The sequence below is a fragment of the Lycium ferocissimum genome, chromosome 5, assembly GCF_029784015.1.
Source record: "Lycium ferocissimum isolate CSIRO_LF1 chromosome 5, AGI_CSIRO_Lferr_CH_V1, whole genome shotgun sequence".
NCBI lineage: Eukaryota > Viridiplantae > Streptophyta > Magnoliopsida > Solanales > Solanaceae > Lycium > Lycium ferocissimum.
The window spans coordinates 4,030,019-4,050,341 of record NC_081346.1 but is presented as its reverse complement, the minus strand read 5'-3'; the positions used below and the strand labels follow the sequence as shown (position 1 = coordinate 4,050,341).

At 37.7% G+C, this 20,323-nt stretch overlaps 1 protein-coding gene across 1 annotated transcript; it reads left to right on the top strand.

Moving 5' to 3' along the window:
- Positions 1-255: 255 nt before the first annotated feature.
- On the top strand, positions 256-7,032 carry LOC132055512 (aluminum-activated malate transporter 9-like). Its single transcript, XM_059447379.1, has 6 exons — positions 256-736; positions 2,214-2,351; positions 2,456-2,725; positions 2,803-2,939; positions 3,021-3,167; positions 5,895-7,032. Exons 1-6 carry the CDS (start codon positions 358-360, stop codon positions 6,636-6,638), a joined length of 1,815 nt encoding a protein of 604 aa, XP_059303362.1. The 5' UTR covers positions 256-357; the 3' UTR covers positions 6,639-7,032.
- The last annotated feature ends 13,291 nt before the right edge of the window (positions 7,033-20,323 follow it).

Genomic DNA, 20,323 nt, shown 5'->3' with positions numbered 1-20,323 from the left:
ACTATTTAATAAGAATAAATCCAAGTTTCTAATAAGCGAAATTTACATTTAAAGAGCCGTCCTATATTCCGCCAAAGGAAAGGAAAAAGAGTAGCTACTTTAACGAAATTGCCACATGGGCCCCACAGCAGCTGCCCAATATATCTCATTCGTTGAAAATACAAAAGAATGGGTCCCTTACAATCTCCACGCGTCTTCATAAGGTTTGCCCATCACCACCAATTACGACGTCGTGTAACCAATTTTTTCTCTGGAAACTGTCAATAGCACTTAATTCTCCACATTCACTTTTTTCTCTTTCCTTCACTCGTCAGTTTTATACACTTTTACACTGGTTAGGCAATAAGGAAGACAAAAATGGTGAGGAAATTAAATTCCTTTAGAAAAAGTTTCGAAGAAAAAAGAATAAGAGAAAGGCTTTTATCCTCATGCAACGGAGATTACACAGAGTTACCTGAATTCAATCACACATTTGATTATCAAGAAACTTCTTCTGGTTGTTGTTCTTCTTTTAAGGAGAAATTTGCTGAGATATGGAAAGATTGGAAAAGAGTAGCTGTAAAGGCTATGGAAATGGGTCGAACCGACCCGAGAAAGATTGTATTCTCTGCGAAAATGGGTTTAGCATTGATGCTTATATCTTTGTTAATCTTCTTTAAAGAACCGGTTAAAGAGCTTAGTAGATACTCTGTTTGGGCTATTCTTACTGTTGTTGTCGTTTTTGAGTTCAGTATTGGTAAGTGTTACTATACTTTTTTCCCTTTTGATGTTTGTAACTGTATGTCGATTTTGTGTAGTTATTGTAGATTTAATTAAATTAAAAACAATCTCCTCGAGGTAGGATTAAGGTCTGCGTATGCTCTACCTCCCCGGACTCACTTGTGGGAATATACCGGGTATGTTGTTTGTTTGTAATGGTTAAAAAAAATGTGAACTATCACTTTTTCGCGCGTTTCATGCCCAAAATATCAGTTATTCTCTTTTCGCACACCATCATCTATATATCAAAAAAAAAAAAAAAAAATCTAGTCGAGTAGATGGTGATAGTCCAGTTAGGAAAGGGAATAACTATCCCTAATCAACTTTGAGGTGTATTTTAATATAGTGATAGTTCAAGTAGAAAATGGGAACAGCTGATAGTTGGGGCGTGAAACTCTCGCGAAAAGTGATAGTTGAGGTGTGTTTTTGACAGTTAACTCATAAATGTATGCGTCAAAGATGTAAACTTTTCTGCTAGTATGTAAGAAGATATGGTTTTGCTGATAGTAACCGTGGAGAAAAAAGAGCACTTAAACGCTTTGAACAAGTCAATTGTTTTGAAATAAAAAACTTTATTCATGTCACTGAATTACCCGGATAGTGGTAGGCCCAAACTTTATGTTGATATTCTTTTTTTGGATAGATTGACATTAATGAACTTCTGTTGTGAACCTCTCAACTTGCATGACCTTTTGTATGAGCTATGTTCCTTAATAATTTAGTGGCTGATTAATTATTTTTAAAGGGAACCTTCTGATGGATGGATTATTCTGCCAACTTGTATTTAATATCCTAACAGTCGATAATATCTGTACTATTCAGGATGATTCATATACAGATAGCTTGTCAAGCAAAGTTATTACTCAAATATTATGAAGAAAACAAATATCCAAAGATTAGGATTTCTTTGGGGAATATAAGTTCGTGACTGGTTATGATTTCAATGTAAAACGAATTACTGAAAATGTAATAATGTGTACAAGATTCACGCTAGGATATTGACCTAGAGGATGCCCAAAAAGAGGAAATAATGTTGGGGGAATACTCATCATTTTACAACCACAATTTTGGCTACTAGGCAGTTGGTATATGTAGCCCTTTTACAAAAGAAAAGTTTATTTGTTTATGCTTCCAGTTATGCATATGGATATGGTTTTACAAAAGAATGGGACAACCTGTCGCACGTTGATAAATGTTTTCTTTTTATTTCGTTTTATTTTATTCTTTCTAGTTTTTTCAATCTATCCCATTGGCGGTTACTATTAATGCAAGCAGGAGGCATTTTAGCTAAGAAATCTCATTAGTTATCATGGTACACCCATATCTGCCATCAGTATAGTTAGTATTTTTCTTTGCATTTTGTACCTTTCAACCCCCGGCTACTGCTTTATTTGTTTTCTGTATAGCTTTGTATGGAGCTTTTTATACCGATATGTGATTTGAACTGTCCACAGGAGCCACTCTAAGCAAAGGGTTTAATCGTGGGCTTGGGACACTATCAGCTGGAGGACTTGCTCTTGGAATGGCTGAATTGTCTCAGTTGGCCGGAGACTGGGAAGAAGTCGTTATAGTCATTGGTATATTCATAACAGGTCTGGTTTTCTGGTCAGTACTCGTGACTTATATATGTGTGAATTGATGTTCATCTCTTTGTTATATTTGTACCTTGCTGACTGCAGTTCATTTGGCCTTCTAGGTTTTTGCATTACTTATGCAAAACAGTACCCGGCAATGAAGCCCTATGAATATGGTTTCCGAGTTTTCCTGATAACGTATTGTTTCATCATGGTATCTGGTTATCGCACAAGAGAATTTATTCATACAGCTGTAAGTCGGTTTTTGCTCATTGCACTTGGTGCTGGTGTTTCCTTAGCTGTGAACATATGTGTGTATCCCATCTGGGCTGGTGAGGATCTTCACAATCTGGTGGCTAAGAATTTCATCAATATAGCTACTTCACTAGAAGGTAATTCAACCTCTGAGATGGTTGTTACTCTTCTCCACTTCCTCTTTCTGTGGTTGATGAAATTGAAATCTTTGCAGGTTGTATCAGTGAGTATCTGAAGTGTGTCGAGTATAAGAGAATCCCTTCAAAAATTCTTACTTACCAAGCAGCTGATGATCCAGTTTACAATGGCTACAGATCAACAGTAGAATCTATAAGCCAAGAGGAAGCTCTGGTATGCTTAAGCATTTTTGCTGCATGGATTAGTAATTTCATGAAATTTTGCTAGCCGGATGTCCTTACTTTGGTACCGCAGGTAGCATTTGCAATCTGGGAGCCACCCCATGGTCCATACAAGATGATTAAATATCCTTGGAAAAACTATGTTAAAGTTAGCGGTGCATTAAGATATTGCGCTTTCATGGTTATGGCACTACATGGCTGTATACTATCTGAAATACAGGTTATTTCTCTACTCCTTTTTCCGACTTCCTACTAGCCCTTTGCTTGTACAGTCTATCATATAGCAATTCCTTACCATATTCATCAACCATATTCATTGTTTATCGCCAGATTACTTATTCTCCTAACCAGTGCAAATCTTCTCCGGAAGCAGTCCTAAAATGACTCTAGACCCCTTCACTGAAACTTGGGCATTAAAACTTTTAGCAGTTCTTTTTGCTTCTGAATATGGGAAAGGGGGGTGGGGGGGGGGGGGTGGGGGTGTCTTCTAGCAATTGTTTGCAGTACTAATCTTATGTTGTCTCCCTGTCTGTCTGTGTTAAGTACTTGTGAAAATAGAAGTTTGTCAGCTCTTCTGTTCCCTGATAATATGCAGCCCATTGTTGTTGTCATGTATAGAATTGAACCAAACTTATTGTACTTGTAATAGGTGTATATACCTCAGACCAATCATATAATAAGATTAATGTTACCAGTCTCAAAAAAAAAAAAAAAAACCAATCATATACTAAAATTAATATTTGTATTAGGGTCCTTCATTGTTTGAGAATATAACTTGGCATGCATGCATGTAAGACTTTTTCATTAGCAGATGAACTATTTAAAAATCGTGCTAAATTAAGGCATCCTTTTCTATGTGGGAAATTAACCCTGAAAGGCAAAGTACTCACCGAGTGTAACTAAATTCTTTGATGACTTATTATCACTTGGTGCCCGCTTAGCCCCTCTGCTTGAAAAAGATTGCCGGTAAACAATAATTGTCGTTATTTGGTGGAGAAGCAATACATATGACTGTTCTTGCCTGAACTGTTGGATTTACACCCTGTTGTTTTTGAGCATCTCCCTGTATCTCTGAAAATTTTAGGTGCTCTGTTAGATGCATCATCTATTGTTAAGTATTATCCCTCAGTTAATTCGGAGTCTTTCCTTACTCTTATTTAAGGGCCTGTTTGGAAAGCCACCTGGTAATTGGAATTGGTGTGATTACTAGGGTAGTAATTAGTACACAGCCTAGTAATTACAACGACCTGTTTGTTTGTCATAGCATAATTACAATGTAATTACAAGCGTGCTCTTTGGTTGCACAACTGTAATTACACAGTTAGTTTAATTTAAAAATAAAATTTAATTATAAAAAATTTAATATTAATATTTAAAAAATATTTGCCTTTATAAATGATATTAAATTAGTTATTTAACAACACATTGTTTCTTGAAATATATTAATTAATAATCATATATTTGTAACTAATATTGTAAAAAATAATTGATATATATATTTTCAAATTAATAATATTTAATTTTAATTAATTATAAAACTTAAAAGAAGACTTTTTTTTGTGAGAACGTCATGGATTGGATGTTTGACAAAAAAATAATATTTATAAATATAATGTAATAACATTATTCAAATGTTTGACACAAAAAATTCATCAAATGTAAGTGAAAAATAAACAACATGCAATGTGAAAGCAAATAACTTAAAATTGAAAATATAACCTAAATTCAAAATCCAAAAGAAAAAGTTTAACATAATACTCTTATGTCAAATTCTAACATTACATAAGTAAGTTTCAACGCAACTTAAGTAAATAATTCAAAAGAAAGGAAAAATATAAGTATATAACCTCATTCACGATGCAATTCTACTTTAATAACGTCACTCGTTATATGTCAAGTTTGTTAATGACTCATTCTTTCCAATATTAAGAGGTGTAGTTTCAAAAATTAGAATAATAACACGTTATGCTAAATGAATAAAATAAAAAAATAAAAAAATAAAAAATACGAGCAATTGCATGAAATCACAAGAAGTAAAGGTTGCGAATGAGAAGAAAGGAAATGAAAAATAAATAATATAAAAAGAAAAATACATTTTAAAAAATAAAAATAATTAAAAATAAAAATAAAAAGAAATTAAAATAATAGAAATAAAAATAAATTAAAATAAACAAAAAAGAAACAGACTAAAAAGTAACCCTGTAATTAAAGGGTGTAATTACACCCAATTCTCAACTCCCCCCTTGAGAATTGGAGAGTGTAATTATACCCTCTCAATTACACCCAATTCCACCTAACTGTGTAATTACATCCAATTCCAATTACCTGGGTGGCTTTCCAAACAGGTCCCAAAAGTTTTCCTGTAGTTGCGTGCCTATGACAAGCTAGAAGAATATAAAAGTTATTCTTCAGTTTTCATATTTATTAGTGTAATGACGGAAAAGACAAGTGAGGGTTGCACAGTTGGTAAAGCACCTCCACCTACCACCCACGATCGGTAGGTCCAGAGTTCGAGTCACGCTGGAGGGGAAGTGTGGAATCATTATAAATCCTCCAAAATGGGGGTAAAAAAAAATGACGGAAAAAAAAAAAAAAAAACATGTTCTGCAGTGTTAGATGGAAACATGTCATCTATTCCCTCCTTGTAAATCATCTCAACTTATAAAATTAAACTGTTGCTCAAGCTGTGAACAAAGTTACCCTGTAACTGTGTTGGTGGGAGGTAGCAGGTATTCGGTGTAATAGTCGAGGTATGCGTAAGCTGGCCTGGACACCACCATTATAAAAGAAAAAAAGTTTTTGCTGTTAGATATGCATTATTATTTATTGGTTTAATATTTCTCAGTTTAAGAGCTTGCATATCCAGATGTCTCAGTTATACCACTTTATTCGGTAATGCTATGACCTCTTTATCAGAGAAAATGACAACTAAATATTTTACACGCAGGCTCCTGCCGAAAGAAGACAGGTGTTCCGTAATGAGCTTCAGAGAGTAGGTACAGCAGGTGCCAAAGTGTTGAGAGAACTTGGGGAAAAAGTGAAAAAGATGGAGAAGTTGGGGTCAGTGGACATTCTCTATGAAGTGCATGAAGCAGCAGAACAGTTGCAAAAAAAGGTGGATCGGAAATCTTATCTTTTTGTCAATGCAGAAAACTGGGAAATCGGAACTCGACCTGCAGTAGTGGATATTCCCCAGGAGCTTAGAAGCATGGAAGATGACAGAAACTCTTTTCAACATCACAGATCTCTTAGTGAAACAGTTATCGATATCGACTCCATCCTTACCTCAAAAAGTTGGGATAATAGGATGTTTAACGTGGCTAGTAATAACAACCAAACTGCAGGTGTAACCCCAGAAATCAAGACAGAGAAACCAAAATTCCGGACAGCACATTCACTGCCTAAAGCTAATGATGCACTAAAGGAGGTGGAAGAGAAAGAGGACGACGAAGAAGAAGAATCAAAGACATACGAAAGTGCCAGTGCTTTGTCTTTAGCAACATTCACTTCCCTTCTCATAGAATTTGTTGCAAGACTTCAAAACGTAGTAGACTCATTCGAAGAATTAAGTGAGAAAGCAAAATTTAAGGAACCTGTGGATTTGTCTGAAGCATCGCGGAAAGTTGGCTTGTGGTCCAGGTTAATAGGCTGTATAAAGTTTTGGAAAAGAGAGAGCAATTCACTAGTTTAGAGGCCAATCCTTCTTGTCCATGCAAAGACAGAAGAGTATAGAAGCTAATATTACATATGGTCTGTTAGATGAGGAGATGTTATAGCAGCTTCCACAACTCGGAACTCGAATAGGCTTGGAACTGCAACCCAGATTATATATCCTGACTCAGAAAACTCTCACATTTGATCAGACCATTTACTCATGCATGTTAGTTTTCAATAGCTATAAATGTATTGAGGTAAAATTTTAGCACGGTATTCTGAGCTCCAATGCGTTAAGGTCTAACGGTAAATGTAGGCAGCACAAATGTACATTGAAATACACTGAAAAAGGTATATCAGTTTCATTTATGATGAAGCCATTGAGGTGCTTTTCAAAAAAATTCGTCCAATTCACCTAGGGTTGGGAAGGTGTATTGGTATTCATAACTCCATCTGGTTGCTACTATTTGTACGTTACTTTTCTGTAGTTCGTACATTCTAAGGTGAATTGTACAAGTAACATTATATTCCCGTCTTGTGTGATGGGACACGTAACAGTAACTAGTATCGTTAGGACACTAAAACTAAGTTATTAAGAAATCTACTAGATACTTAGGCCCTGTTTGGACATGGTTTGAAGCGCAGTTTTGAATCGTATTTGGACATCTGATTTAGATATTTTAAGTTGTATTTTAACAAAGCATAAAAATCCCACAAATTGTGAAAATTATCCAAAACATTCTCAATTCTTATACAATCTTACCAAATGAGCAAATCATAGTTTATAACAAAATTAGTACACTACTAGAAGGCTTTTCTAAAAAATGCAATATCAATTAATCAAACTTTACTTCAATAAAATCGAAAATTTAACATGAATAATAATGTAACTACTATTTAATATAATCTTCCCACATAAATTAAAGGTTGGTAGACATAAATAAAGTTTGTTGGAAGTTAATGAGATTGGTAAATGATTGATGGGAGTAATTGTTAAAAATATTTATGGTTATAGTAAAAAATAGCTTACTTAGGGTCATTTTTTTATTTAAATATTAACTTATAAATAATTAAAGATTAAATTTTATATTTTTAAAAAAGTTGAAACCATGGTTTCAAACCCCAAACCATGCTTTTTGGATGATTTGGGTTCAAACCATGGTTTCAAACTAGGTTTTAAACTATGATTGAAAATTGATGACCAAACGCTGGTTTGAAACCATGGTTTGAAAATTGATGGCCAAACGCCTACTTATTAAATTTTGATTGTGAATTCAGTTATTACTATATATTAATTTGAGGTCATAGTGGAACCCGTAAACTTTAAATCTTGGATCAACCTCTGCCCTCGCTACCAAAAAGTGGATTAAATAAGAAATCTACTAAATATCTATAAAAATTTGAATGTGAACCAATTTATTGTTGTAAGTATATTCATTCGAGTTATTCGAGTTAGTTGAAGGAATCATAAACTTTAAATCTTGAATCCACCTCTATCCCTCGCCTCCGAAACACGGTTTAAATAAAGGAAAAAGTATTGTCTGGAGACTTTGGACTACATCTTTAATTAAGGGAATTTTACTGATATTTTTAAAAAAAGGGTTTCTCTTTTTTTTAAAAAAAAAAAAATCAATTTGCACAAAAACTCAAAACTGAAATTGATCACGTGGGTGTGTGGAGCAAACACCAAATTACTCTTAACAGTGGAACAATAGAAATATTTATTGATACCTCAGTAGTCGATTACAAAAAGAAAATACTGATAGGGATAGGAAGAAGGGGGATGAGGAGCAACAGAAGAATTGGGATGAGGAGAGAGACTTATGATAACAAACTTCTTGCCTAAGACACTAAACCTATACTGCACCTATTTAACAAACTCAGATTCTCTATCACGTGCCTTTCAACCAAGGGATTTCCAAACAAAGTCTTTTAATTATTTATTGGGCTGCTTGGGTCTTGTACTACGCCTTAGCTCCCCTGGTCCAATTCCCTCTTCATTAGAATTTTGGGCTTCAACTGTTGTAGTGTCCATAACAATACTCTCCGCCGAATCGAGAACCTTGTCCTCAAGGTTCGGTGATGGATCGTCATCCTCAAGGTTGGGTGGTAGATCATCCGCATGTATTGGAGGCAGCAATAGAGTGACTTGATCCGCAGGCTTCCCGACACATCTTTTGAGCATTGAGACATGAAAAACAGGGTGGATACGAGCATCACTGGGAAGATCCAACTTGTAAGCGACAGCGCCGATCCTTTTAATGATACGATATGGTCCAAAGAACTTTCTACCCAATTTGTGGTGACGCTTAAGCTGCAAAGAGTGTTGTCTATAAGGTTTGATCTTGACATAAGCCCAGTCACCAACCTCCCGTTGGGCATCTGTTGTCACACCTCAATCCTGATAGGGCATGACAGGCACCCGACTCTCATCAGAGTCGAGCGAACCCTCAGACATTCGCTCTATCAAAACCTGTCATTTCAAAAACTTTTAAGAACATAAAACTTTTCCAAATAGAAATTATTATTTTTATAACGATTGTGAAATTTTTTAATCAAATAAGTACTTTTAAACCAATTGAAATCATCTAAAATACATACTCTTTTAAAATCCACAATGACTCAACTGATTTGTCGACATCCAGACAAACATACCACAGGACACTGTCTGCAGAAGTCTCTAAGAAGTAAACTGAATATTATGAGTCAGGACAGGGCCCTGACATATCCATAGTCATACATATCTATACATGACTTAGCATAGCTCCAGAATGAGGTGGAACTTGCCAATCTCAGCTGACGTCCAAGCAGCCTAGCTATACACTTAACCTGCCAAAACAATCTGGGGTTGCGGGCATGAACGCAGCGTCCCCAGGAAAAAGGACGTCAGTACGGAAAATGTACTGGGTATGTAAGGTGGTAACAAATCATAATCATAATTTGACTTAGGAAAGAAGAAATCACAATCTAACTCAATACGTGCAGCCTTCGCTGGAAGAAACATAAATGTTCACACCAAGTCTCAAAACAATCTTTAAGTAAATAATGCAATCCAACACACATGTTAACAGAATGGTCCCTTCGGACAGCCGCTTCGGGCTAGTATCACAATAGTCCCTTCGGACGGCCGTTTCCGGCATAATAATGATGGCCCCTTCGGGCAGCCGCTTCCGGCTTAATATCACCATCATATCAACACAAACTCAATCCACAAATATCAATTTCAATTCATATCATAAGTCACTAATCGATTTCATCACAATCCGGTTATTAGCCTTAGTCTTTCATAAGAAGTTATCAAATTTGTATCTCACTAGACTTAGGAGGGACGTACTTTCGGTTTGAGGGTAGAATTGTTGTAAATTCTTACTACTTATATTTAGGGGCAGGGCATAATACGAAAACCGAAAAAATCGGACCGAACCGAATTAATTCGGTTTTCGGTCGGGTTTTCGGTTCGGGTTCGGTTTCAATTTTCAAAAATTTCGGGATTCGGTTCGGTGTTCGGGGTTTAGGGTTCGGTTTTTCGGGTTTTCGGTTTAAACCGAAATTTTATGTATAGCCCAAAAATATTAAATAGTTCAGCCATGCCCATTAAATAAATTAGGCCCAAAACAAATAGAACCCATTAAGTCAAGGCCCAAGCCCCTTCAATCTTTATTCTTTCACAGCAAAAGATAAGAAACAGAGCAAAACAAAACTGCAAAAGAAAGGACGACGTCGACGACTTCTCTTTCAAACAGGCCCTAATTTTACTTCTCTCTCAGTCTCTCAGCGGCGGCGAGCCGGTGACTTCTCTTCCAGCTGCGCTGCGTCTTCTCTTCCAAGTTCCAGCGGCGACAGAGTAAGTATTTCTCTCTCTCACTTCTGGCAGCGAATTCTCTCTCTCACACTTCTCCTAATCGATTTTATTTGTTCTTTCACTATCTTGTTGATGTGAGTTTCTTGCTAGTTGCTACTGTTTTGATTGTTGTAACATGATATGTGGTGGTTGTGAATTTGTTGTAATTAAATGGGTAGTTGTTTGAGATCTCTATGTATATGAAAAAAAGAAAAAGACTTTTATCGTACACAGTAGGTAATGGTGGTTGTCTGTTATTTTTAGTTGTTTGGTTTTTAACGTGCTTTGCCTACAATGCCTTATATTTTCTCTTTAATTTTCGTAGATGGCGGATGAAACTAAATTAAGTGTTGCCGATTCAACTGGTAGCATACCTCATACAGATGATATTGATAGCAATGATAACTCACTTGACACCCAGGTAACAAAGAAAAGAAAAGAAATGCAATCTAGATCTATTGTTTGGGGTCATTTTGATAAGATTGTTGTACAGGGAATTGATAGAGCGAAGTGTAAGTATTGTAAAAAAGATCTTGCTGCTGCAACTGTAAATGGGACAACGGGATTGAGACAACATTTAGGGAGGTGCAACGCATATAAATCCCTTATTAAACCTCCCACTCAGAAAAAGATACATTTTCCATCTAAGGATAAGAATGAGATAGATGAGCATTGGGAATTTGATCAACAATTAATTAGGAGGGCTTTAGTTGAGATGATAATTATTGATGAACTACCATTTAGCTTTGTAGAAAAGGAAGGCTTCAAGAAGTTCATGAGTCTAGCCCAACCTCTGTTTCAAATTCCTTCCCGTAGAACAATAACAAGGGATTGTTATGAACTGTACGATGAACTGAGACAAAATTTGAAGAAGTCTTTTAGAGAAGCACATTCAAAAGTTTGCCTTACCACAGACACATGGACATCATTGCAAAAAATTAATTATATGTGTTTGACTGCTCACTTTATTGATAAAGATTGGAAGTTGCATAAAAAGAATACTGAATTTTTTGCCACAGTCGGCTAGTCATAAGGGTGAGCACGTAGTGAGAAGACTATTAGTAATTACTGCTTCATTGGAACTTGGACAAGGTATTTACTATTACTGTTGATAATGCTTCTTCAAACGATGTTACAGTTAGAGAATTGTCTAAACAGTTAAATATGTGGGGAACTAATATAATGGATGGTAAGCATCTTCACATGAGGTGTATGGCTCACATACTTAATCTAATTGTGCAAGAAGGTTTGAAGGAAATTGATGCTTCTGTTGAACGTGTTAGGCAAATGGTAAGGTATGTTAGAGGATCTTCGGCAAGAACAAGAAGTTTTAAGAAATGTTGTGAAGTTCAAAAGGTGGGATGTGCTAAAACATTAATTCTAGATGTGCCTACTAGGTGGAATTCCATCTACGCGATGTTGAACACGGCGCAAAATTTCGAGAAAGGCATTTGATAGGTTTGATTTTTTTTTATGAGAATTTTAAAGCTTATCTTGCTACTCATGTTTGTGAAGATGGAAGTGTCGCAGGTACGCTTGAATGTGATGATTGGGTGAATGTAAGGAATGTGATAAAGTTTCTTGAAAGATTTTACGAGCTCACCGTAAAGGCTTAGGAGTTCACATTATGTTACTTCTAATGTTCATTTTGAGGATATATGTGAGCTTGATGCATATTTGAAAGCGTGTGTAGCAAGTGAAGATCTTAGTTTGAGTAACATGGCTGAGCGGATGAGAGAAAAGTTTAGGAAGTATTGGGGTGATCCTGAAAAGATGAACAAAATGATTTTTATTTCTTATGTATTGGATCCTCGCAATAAGTTTGTGTATGTTAGCTTTGCACTTGAAGAAGTTTATTTGGGAGGAAGTTGGAAAGAAAGTAAGTGAAGGAGTGTACGATTATATATGAAATCTTTGTTTGGAGAGTATCTAAAAAATTATTCAAGAGCATCTCATCATCAATTGTCTCCTTACGTATCTCTTACTTCATCTATGTGCCATACGTATCGATGTAACCACAGCTCCCGGGTCACTAATAACTTCAAGTGTGAAATCAAATGCTTTGAAACTAAAGAACTTCACTTGAAGAAACAAAAGAGGAAATTCTGGAAGTGGTACTAAATCCGAGTTGGATAAATACATTAGTGAAGAACAAGAGCCAATAGATGAAAGTGAAACCGCCGTTGAGTTTAGTATCTTAGGTTGGTGGAAAGTTAATGCTCTAGATTTCTGTTCTTTCGAGAATTGGCTCGTGATGTGTTGGCTATTCCGATTTCTAGTGTGGCATCGGAATGTGCATTTAGTACGGTGGTCGTGTACTTGATTCTTTTAGAAAGTTCTTTGACTCCTAAATGTGTGCAATCTCTCATTTGTGTTCAAGATTGGCTTAGGAAAGAGACTAAATGCGGTAGTGTGGAAGAAAGTTTGGATCATCTTGAGGAACTTGAACTTGGTAAGATTTTGTATTTTTTTATGTGTTTTAGTGAAAAAATAATATACTTTTTATGTGTATGACATGTTTCATTAAATTATCTTTAGACATGGCAAATAGTGGAAGAGATCCTTGCATTGTTGATGTATGATTGCAATTTGCTTCTTTGTTACTAGTGGTAAGTTCAATACTTTATTTTGTAGTTTTGTGTTCTTTTTATCTTGAAAGTTATATTCTAACTTTTGGTTTTATCTATTTTGTTATTTTCAAGTTCAATCATGCCTTCTAGAGCTCGCTCACAAGTTTGGGAACATTTTGTGATGGTTCAAGAGACAATGAAGAAAGGCGTAAAGGTAGGTGCTTAACATACGGTGCGATACTTAATTGTCATAGAGCAAATGGCACATCTAGCTTAATGAAGACATATTGAGAGATGTCTTGAAGATAGGCGGATTCACCTTCAACTTTAAGCTTATGTTTGAATTTGGTGAATTTCGGACTTAATTATGATTATTATGTGAGACGATGGATTTAACACTTAGTGTAACTTATGTTTTGTATTTGGAGCTAAAATTTAGGACATTTATGTTGTTTGGCCGTTCGGCCGTTTGGCCGCTGCTCATTTTATCGTTATGTTGTTTGTGTTGCTTGTTTTTGTCTTGTACGTTGTTTGTTGCTGGTTACTGGTTTTGAGCATTCAGATAAGTGTTGTTGGACAGGAAATATGCTGCTGCTGCTTGCTGCTAAACTGTGCAGTGTGCAGCTGCCACAGTTTCAGCTGCGCTGCGGCTGCTGCTGAACTGTGCTGCTGCCACAGTTTCAGCTGCGCTGCGGCTGCTGCTGAACTGTGCTGCTGCCACAGTTTCAGCGCTGCTGCGGCTGCTGCTGAACTGTGCTGCTGCCACAGTTTCAGCGCTGCTGCGGCTGCTGCTGAACTGTGCAGTTTCAGCGCTGCTGCGGCTGCTGCTGAACTGTGCTGCTGCCACAGTTTCAGCGCTGCTGCGGCTGCAGCCGAACTGTGCTGCTGCCACAGTTTCAGCTGCTGCTGAACTGTGGTGCTGCTGCTGAAATTGTGGTGCTGAAAGCCTGAATTGAAAACACCGAATTGAAAAAACCGAAACCGAACCGAACCAAACTTCAAAAAATCGAAACCGAAAGAACCGAACCGAACTAGTTTGGTTCGGTGTTTGGTGTCCACCTTCAAAAAATCGAACCCGAAATAGCCGAACCGAAGTATGAGAAAACCGAACCGAAGAACCGAACGCCCACCCCTACTTATATTCTACTCAATTTCATCTTATTGCCCTACTCAAAGAATAAATGATCATATCAATACAAAGGGATGATACTATGGAATGTAAACAGAAATCGTAAATGAAATGAAGTAGTAAAATCTCGCACCCCCTTCAGAGTGGTTTTGAAAATCAAACTTTATGTTTCCTTTAGTATAAAACTCATTTCCTTGAAATCATTAGTAAAACCATATACACAACTCAATTTGGCACCTTATGGATGTTCTCTTCGGAACAGAATAGGAGTACAATATCAATAAGCCATCACAAGAAACATTTAAACCTAACTTGTCTAAGAATGGAATCATATGGAGTACATATAGAATGAATAACAACAAGAATCATGCTAAAGAAAGAAAGGTTTGCCTTATATACCTGTAAGCTTACTTTTCACTTTCCAACTTACTTCTTGTCTTGCAATCTACGTAAGGTCATTTATAGTCTCGTAATCTACATATAAAACCATTCATACTACTATTAGGCTTGTCGTCATATGCTTATCTTAAGCCTCCAAATTAAATCCTTTAAGAATTTTGCCGAAATTCGGGTAGCATCTCCTCTGTTTATATCCTTAGCCCGAAATTACAATACCAACAAACAATTATAACAACAACCACATCGGCAGTAACAATAACAACACGACAACAACAACATCAATTTATCCGATTTCTCACAATTAATTTCACAGTTCTCATCTCACAATTTAGCTATGACCGGGATAAACTTAAATATACCTAGGAGAGAATAGTTCTTACCTTATATGCCAAGAACTACTCTTTTTCCACCTTACATCACTTTGAAGAAAGCCCGAATTCAATCACGCGACAAACGGAACAACAAAATCGAAGCGGTGAACAAAACCTGTGTGTTGTCCTCGACAAAAATTACACTTTGCTTTCTTTTTAAGGTCATGTTGTTTCCAGAAATGGAAATTCATGTTGATTGCAACATATATACATGTTGCTGCCCTCCGTAATATTTTACGAATATAGCTCATTTTGATGAATTGAATTCATAAAAGGAATGTTTGACCGTGGGCCCCCCTTTTAAAATGAAAACGGTCCTCCTCAAATAATACAATTCATGTTCCTGCTACTACCCCTCTATGCTGCACAAACTTAGTTTAAATGGAATCCAAGTAATGACTAAGAGATATACAGGTTTTCTCTTTTTACACATGGCCTTATTTGGACTTCCCATCACACCTCATCATAAAGAATTGACACCTCCTCCTTTTTCCATTTTATAAAACCCACTAGCTGCCTTATTAGCAAGTCATCACGTGGTCATGTCCACCAATACTTTATCCCATAATTTAATTCCTTGATCTCAATTCACTTAAATAGTAATCATTTTTAATACACTTCATATACTCATTACCATGACCATGTAATATAACACTAGTCTATAGCCTCATTTTCCATACATAAAATATTATTGCAATCATCGTCATCACACTTTTCCATCTTAAATCATTTCGGGACTTCATTCCTCGTATACACCGAGTTCTTGATTTTTACGCTTGAATATGACCAAATCCTACGGCCTCGGTAAAATCGCTCATGTTGGATGGTTCAATTTCCTGGTCCAAAAATACGGGATGTAACATTTGTTCTCTAGGAATCAGCAGTAGCTTTCATACGAATTTAGGCTTTAGTAAGATTGGCCTGCAACTGGGCCAACACTTGATCCCGACGCAACATGTATATTTCATCAAGACCATCAGCTGCACTGCCTAAGATATAACGAGTCATGATGGGCGGTTCTCGACCATAAAGGACCTGGAACGGAGTTAAACCAGCAGAAGTTTGAAAAGAAGTGTTATACCATAGTTTTGCCCAAGGAATCATAGACACCCAGTCATGGGGGCTATCGGCAATAAAATATCTCAAATACTGTTTGACGCATTTATTTAAAACCTCTGATTGGCCATCCATTTGTGGATGATATGTCGTACTCATTGTCAAAGAATTCCCTGGAGTCTATTAATTTCCTGCCAAAAAGAATGCAAAAATCGTGGATCACGATCAGTGACTATCACTCTCGGTGGTCCATGTAGTCGAATGATATTGGCCACAAAGGCTAGAGCCACCGAATGAGCTGTAAAGCTAGCTGGTAAGGGAATAAAATGTCCGTACTTAGATAGCCTATCGACCACAGTCATGATAGTGGCCTTCCCTTTGGAACTGGGCAAGCATGTGATGAAGTCCATAACAATCTCCTCAACTACCATTTTTGGAATAGGCAGAGGCCGAAAAAGACCTGCTGGAGCACGAGAGAGGTCTTTCATTTGCTGACAGATCTGATATGTTGTGACGAAGGCACGCACATCCTTCCTCATGTGCGGCCAATAGAATTTGGATGAAACACGATGAAATGTTCGAGCAATACCAGTGTGTCCCCCTATTGGAGAAGAGTGAAACTCTTGAAGTAATTGAATTCGGACAGGAGAGTCACTGGGAAGGACCAAGAGTCCTCTGAAAAATAAAAGGCCATCACGAACAACATAATTAGGAAAGTTAGCTGGAGATTGCGCAAGTCCCTCCTGGATAGCCACTAGTTCGGGGTGAGTTTGAGTGGCCAAACGAACCTCTTCAACCCACTCAAAAGTGTGAACAGAGAATGCGTGTAGAGAACCTTCCGGTGGTCAAGACAGTGCATCTGCGGCGGAATTTAATCTGCCAAGTTTATAGATTATACAAAAATCAAATCCCACCAATTTTCACAACCACTTTTGCTGCTCCGGAGTTTGAATAACTTGCTTCGTCAAATTCTTAAGGGACTGCTGATTAGTAACAATTGTAAATCGCCTGCCCAAGAGATATTGCCGCCATTTGCTCACTGCTTTCGTAATTGCATACATTTCCCGATGGTCCGTAGATGCCCGCTGCATTCTTGGGCAAAGTTTTTTGCTATAAAAAGCTATAGGATGCCCCCTTTGGGACAAAACAACGCCAATGCCAAGTCCCGAAGCATAAGTTTCTAAATGAAACTCCTGAGAAAAATTTGGCAAAACAAGGACGGGGGTATGACTTAAACAATGTTTCAAAGTGTCAAAAGCTTGTTGTGCCACCTCGGACCACTTGATCGAATGGCTCCTTTCTGAGCAAGTCAGTCAATGGGCTGGCAATAATGGCATAATTTTGGATGAAGCGCCGATAATACCCCGCAAGTCCTAGAAAACCGCAGACAGCTTTGCCGGTGCATGGAGAGGGCCATTGTTGTATAGCAAAAAATTTTGAAGGATCAACTGCCAACCCTTTGTTTGATATCACATGGCCCAAATAATCTATTTGAGGTTGACCAAAGAGGCACTTGGATCTCTTAGCCACCTACTGGTGATCACGAAGAAGCTGTAAGACCTGAGATAGGTGCTGTAGATGGACTTCCCATGACTGACTATACACCAAAATTTCGTCAAAGAAAACTAAGACAAAGCGACGCATATAGGGCCAAAAAACTGAATTCATGGTGGCCTAGAAGGTTGAAGGAGCATTAGACAAAACGAATGGCATGACGAGAAACTCATAATGGCCTTCGTGAGTCTGATTTAGCGGTGGGCGTTCGGTTCTTCGGTTCGGTTTTATCAAACTTCGGTTTGGCTATTTCGGTTTCGGTTTTTTAAAGATGGACACCAAACACCGAACCAAACTAGTTCGGTTCGATTCTTTCGATTTCAGTTTTTTGAAGTTTGGTTCGGTTCGATTTCGGTTTTTTCAATTCGGTTTTTTTTATATGATAGTAGAAGCGATTCCATTTACACTAATTCATATTCTCAAAAGCAACAAAACATAAAACTGACAAATTAAAATCAAAATCAAACAAACAGGATACACAAAAATAGAAAACCATAACAATAATATATGATTGTTAATTAAGAAAACACATAAAGGACATATATTAATCCTAAAGATACATCCTAGTCACATTTCTTTGTTAAAGATATTTGATTTTCTCAATTGAAGTGGAAAATTAGGGATACAAAAGCAAAAGAGGGCTTGTTACAATTGGGTTTTTTTGGCTTAAACTTAATGGGCGTGGACTATTTTAATTTTTTTGGGTAATGTATTAAATATCGGTTCTTCGGTTCGGTTTAGTCAAAGTTCGGTTCGGCTATTTCGATTTCAGTTTTTTGAAGGTGGACACCGAACACCGAAGCAAACTAGTTCGGTTCGGTTTCGATTTCTTGAAATTTAGTTCGGTTCGGTTTGATTTTTCGGTTTTCGGTATTTATGCCCAGCCCTAAGTCTGAAAGGCAGTCTTCGTAACATCTTTAGGACGCACACAAATTTGGTGGTACCCAGATAACAAATCAAGTTTAGAGAAATAGTGGGCACTTTGTAATTCATTAAAAAGCTCATCAATCGTTGGAATTGGGAAACGATCACGCACCATAATGGCATTTAAAGCCCTGTAATCCACACAAAAAACACCACGTCCCGTCCTTCTTACACACCAAGAGAACTGGGGAGGAAAATGGGCTAATACTTGGGTGAATAACCCTTTCGACAAGCATTTCAAAAACTAACTTCTCCATAACCTGTTTTTGGAAATATAGATACCGGTAAGGCTTGACATTAACTAGGCCGGCACCCTGGTTCAAGTGGATGGCATGATCTTGAGTACGCCTAGGCGGAAGGCCCTGAGGCTTGCTGAAGACATCAGCAAACGCCTTTAGAACTTCGAATAAATCTGGAGGTTGTGGCAGAGGGCCGGGTAGCTCATCAGCCAGGAGAAACAAGCAAAAGTAAGAGGAGACTGATTCAGTGGCGGATAAACGTCTCATGGTTTGAAATTGGACTGGTTGTAAATCAATCGGAGGCTCTCCAATCTAACAGAATTTCTGGCCATTAATAAAAAACTCTAGCAGTCGCTTGGAATAATCTTTGAGAATAGGGCCCAAGGTGGCTAACCAGGAGATACCTAACACGATATTCGCCCCGTGCATTGCCAGGACATACAAGTTCTCATTAAGTGCACAACCCTGAATTGTTAATGGAACACGCCGCACCACGTCTTCGCATTGGAGGTGTTGCCCACTTCCAACAACCATTGAAAACATCAAAAGAGGTTAAACACTTAAGTTGGGAACTTTGCAACTCTAGCCTGCACGAAGTTGTGCGTACTAACGCCATCCACCAATACCTGTACCGGAGAACCATTCACATGTCCGATAAACCGGAGATTACTGGGAGTAGATCCACCAGATAGAGCATGATAAGAGATAGCTGACTGGGCTTGAATTTCCAAACACTAGAGTTGTTCAGCGAGGAATTCATTAGGCGTAAAAGTCTCCGACAACTCAATCGGTGGCTCCGACGAATCTTCCAGAATGATCAACTGAGGAAGGGACTTACACTTATGATTCAGCGTATAGAGTTCATCGCAATTGTAGCAAAGGCCCTTCTCCCTGCGGGATTAAAGCTCAGTAGCAGAAAGGCATTTGAAGGGTATCTTGGAGCGATTGGAGCAGCGGAGGGCCTGGGAGAGAACTGATTTGAACTAGGAGGATTGCGTAAAAGGGGCTGGGTTCGAGCCAAAGAGGGTCGGGGGGGCCCAGCGGCTATGCCTAATTTTTGCTTATATAAATGGGCCCAATGAATAGCATCTTCTAAAGTGGTGGGCTGACGTATTAATACCTCATCTTTAATGTCATTTTTTAGGCCCGAAATAAAACATTCCACCACAAACACATCCGATAAACACACTGCCTCGTTAGAAATTGCTTCGAAGCAAGTACGGTACTCAGCGACGGTCGACGTCTGTTGCGGCTTAGACAGACGATTTTTACGGCGATTTCAGACTTTTGACACGAAATTGGAGATGAAGCTTGTCACCAAAATGAGGCCAATCACTGAGTTGCTTATTGAGAAACAACCAGCGATACCAGTCAAGGGCTTCACTGTCCAGATAAAAAGAAGCTAATGAAAGTTGATGAGTTCGCAAGATAGAGTAGAAATCAAATACCCCTCAGCTTGGAAAATCCATGCCTCTGGATTAAGGCCAGCACGAATCGTGACAATTCCACTGTAGCAGGTTTGTGTCGAATAGCCACCGGAGCAGAGGTTTGAGATTTGGACGATAAACAGACCTCCATTGAACGAGGAGGAGCTTGCTCAATGGGCGTAGATAAGTTTGCCTAGTTCGAAATAAAATCC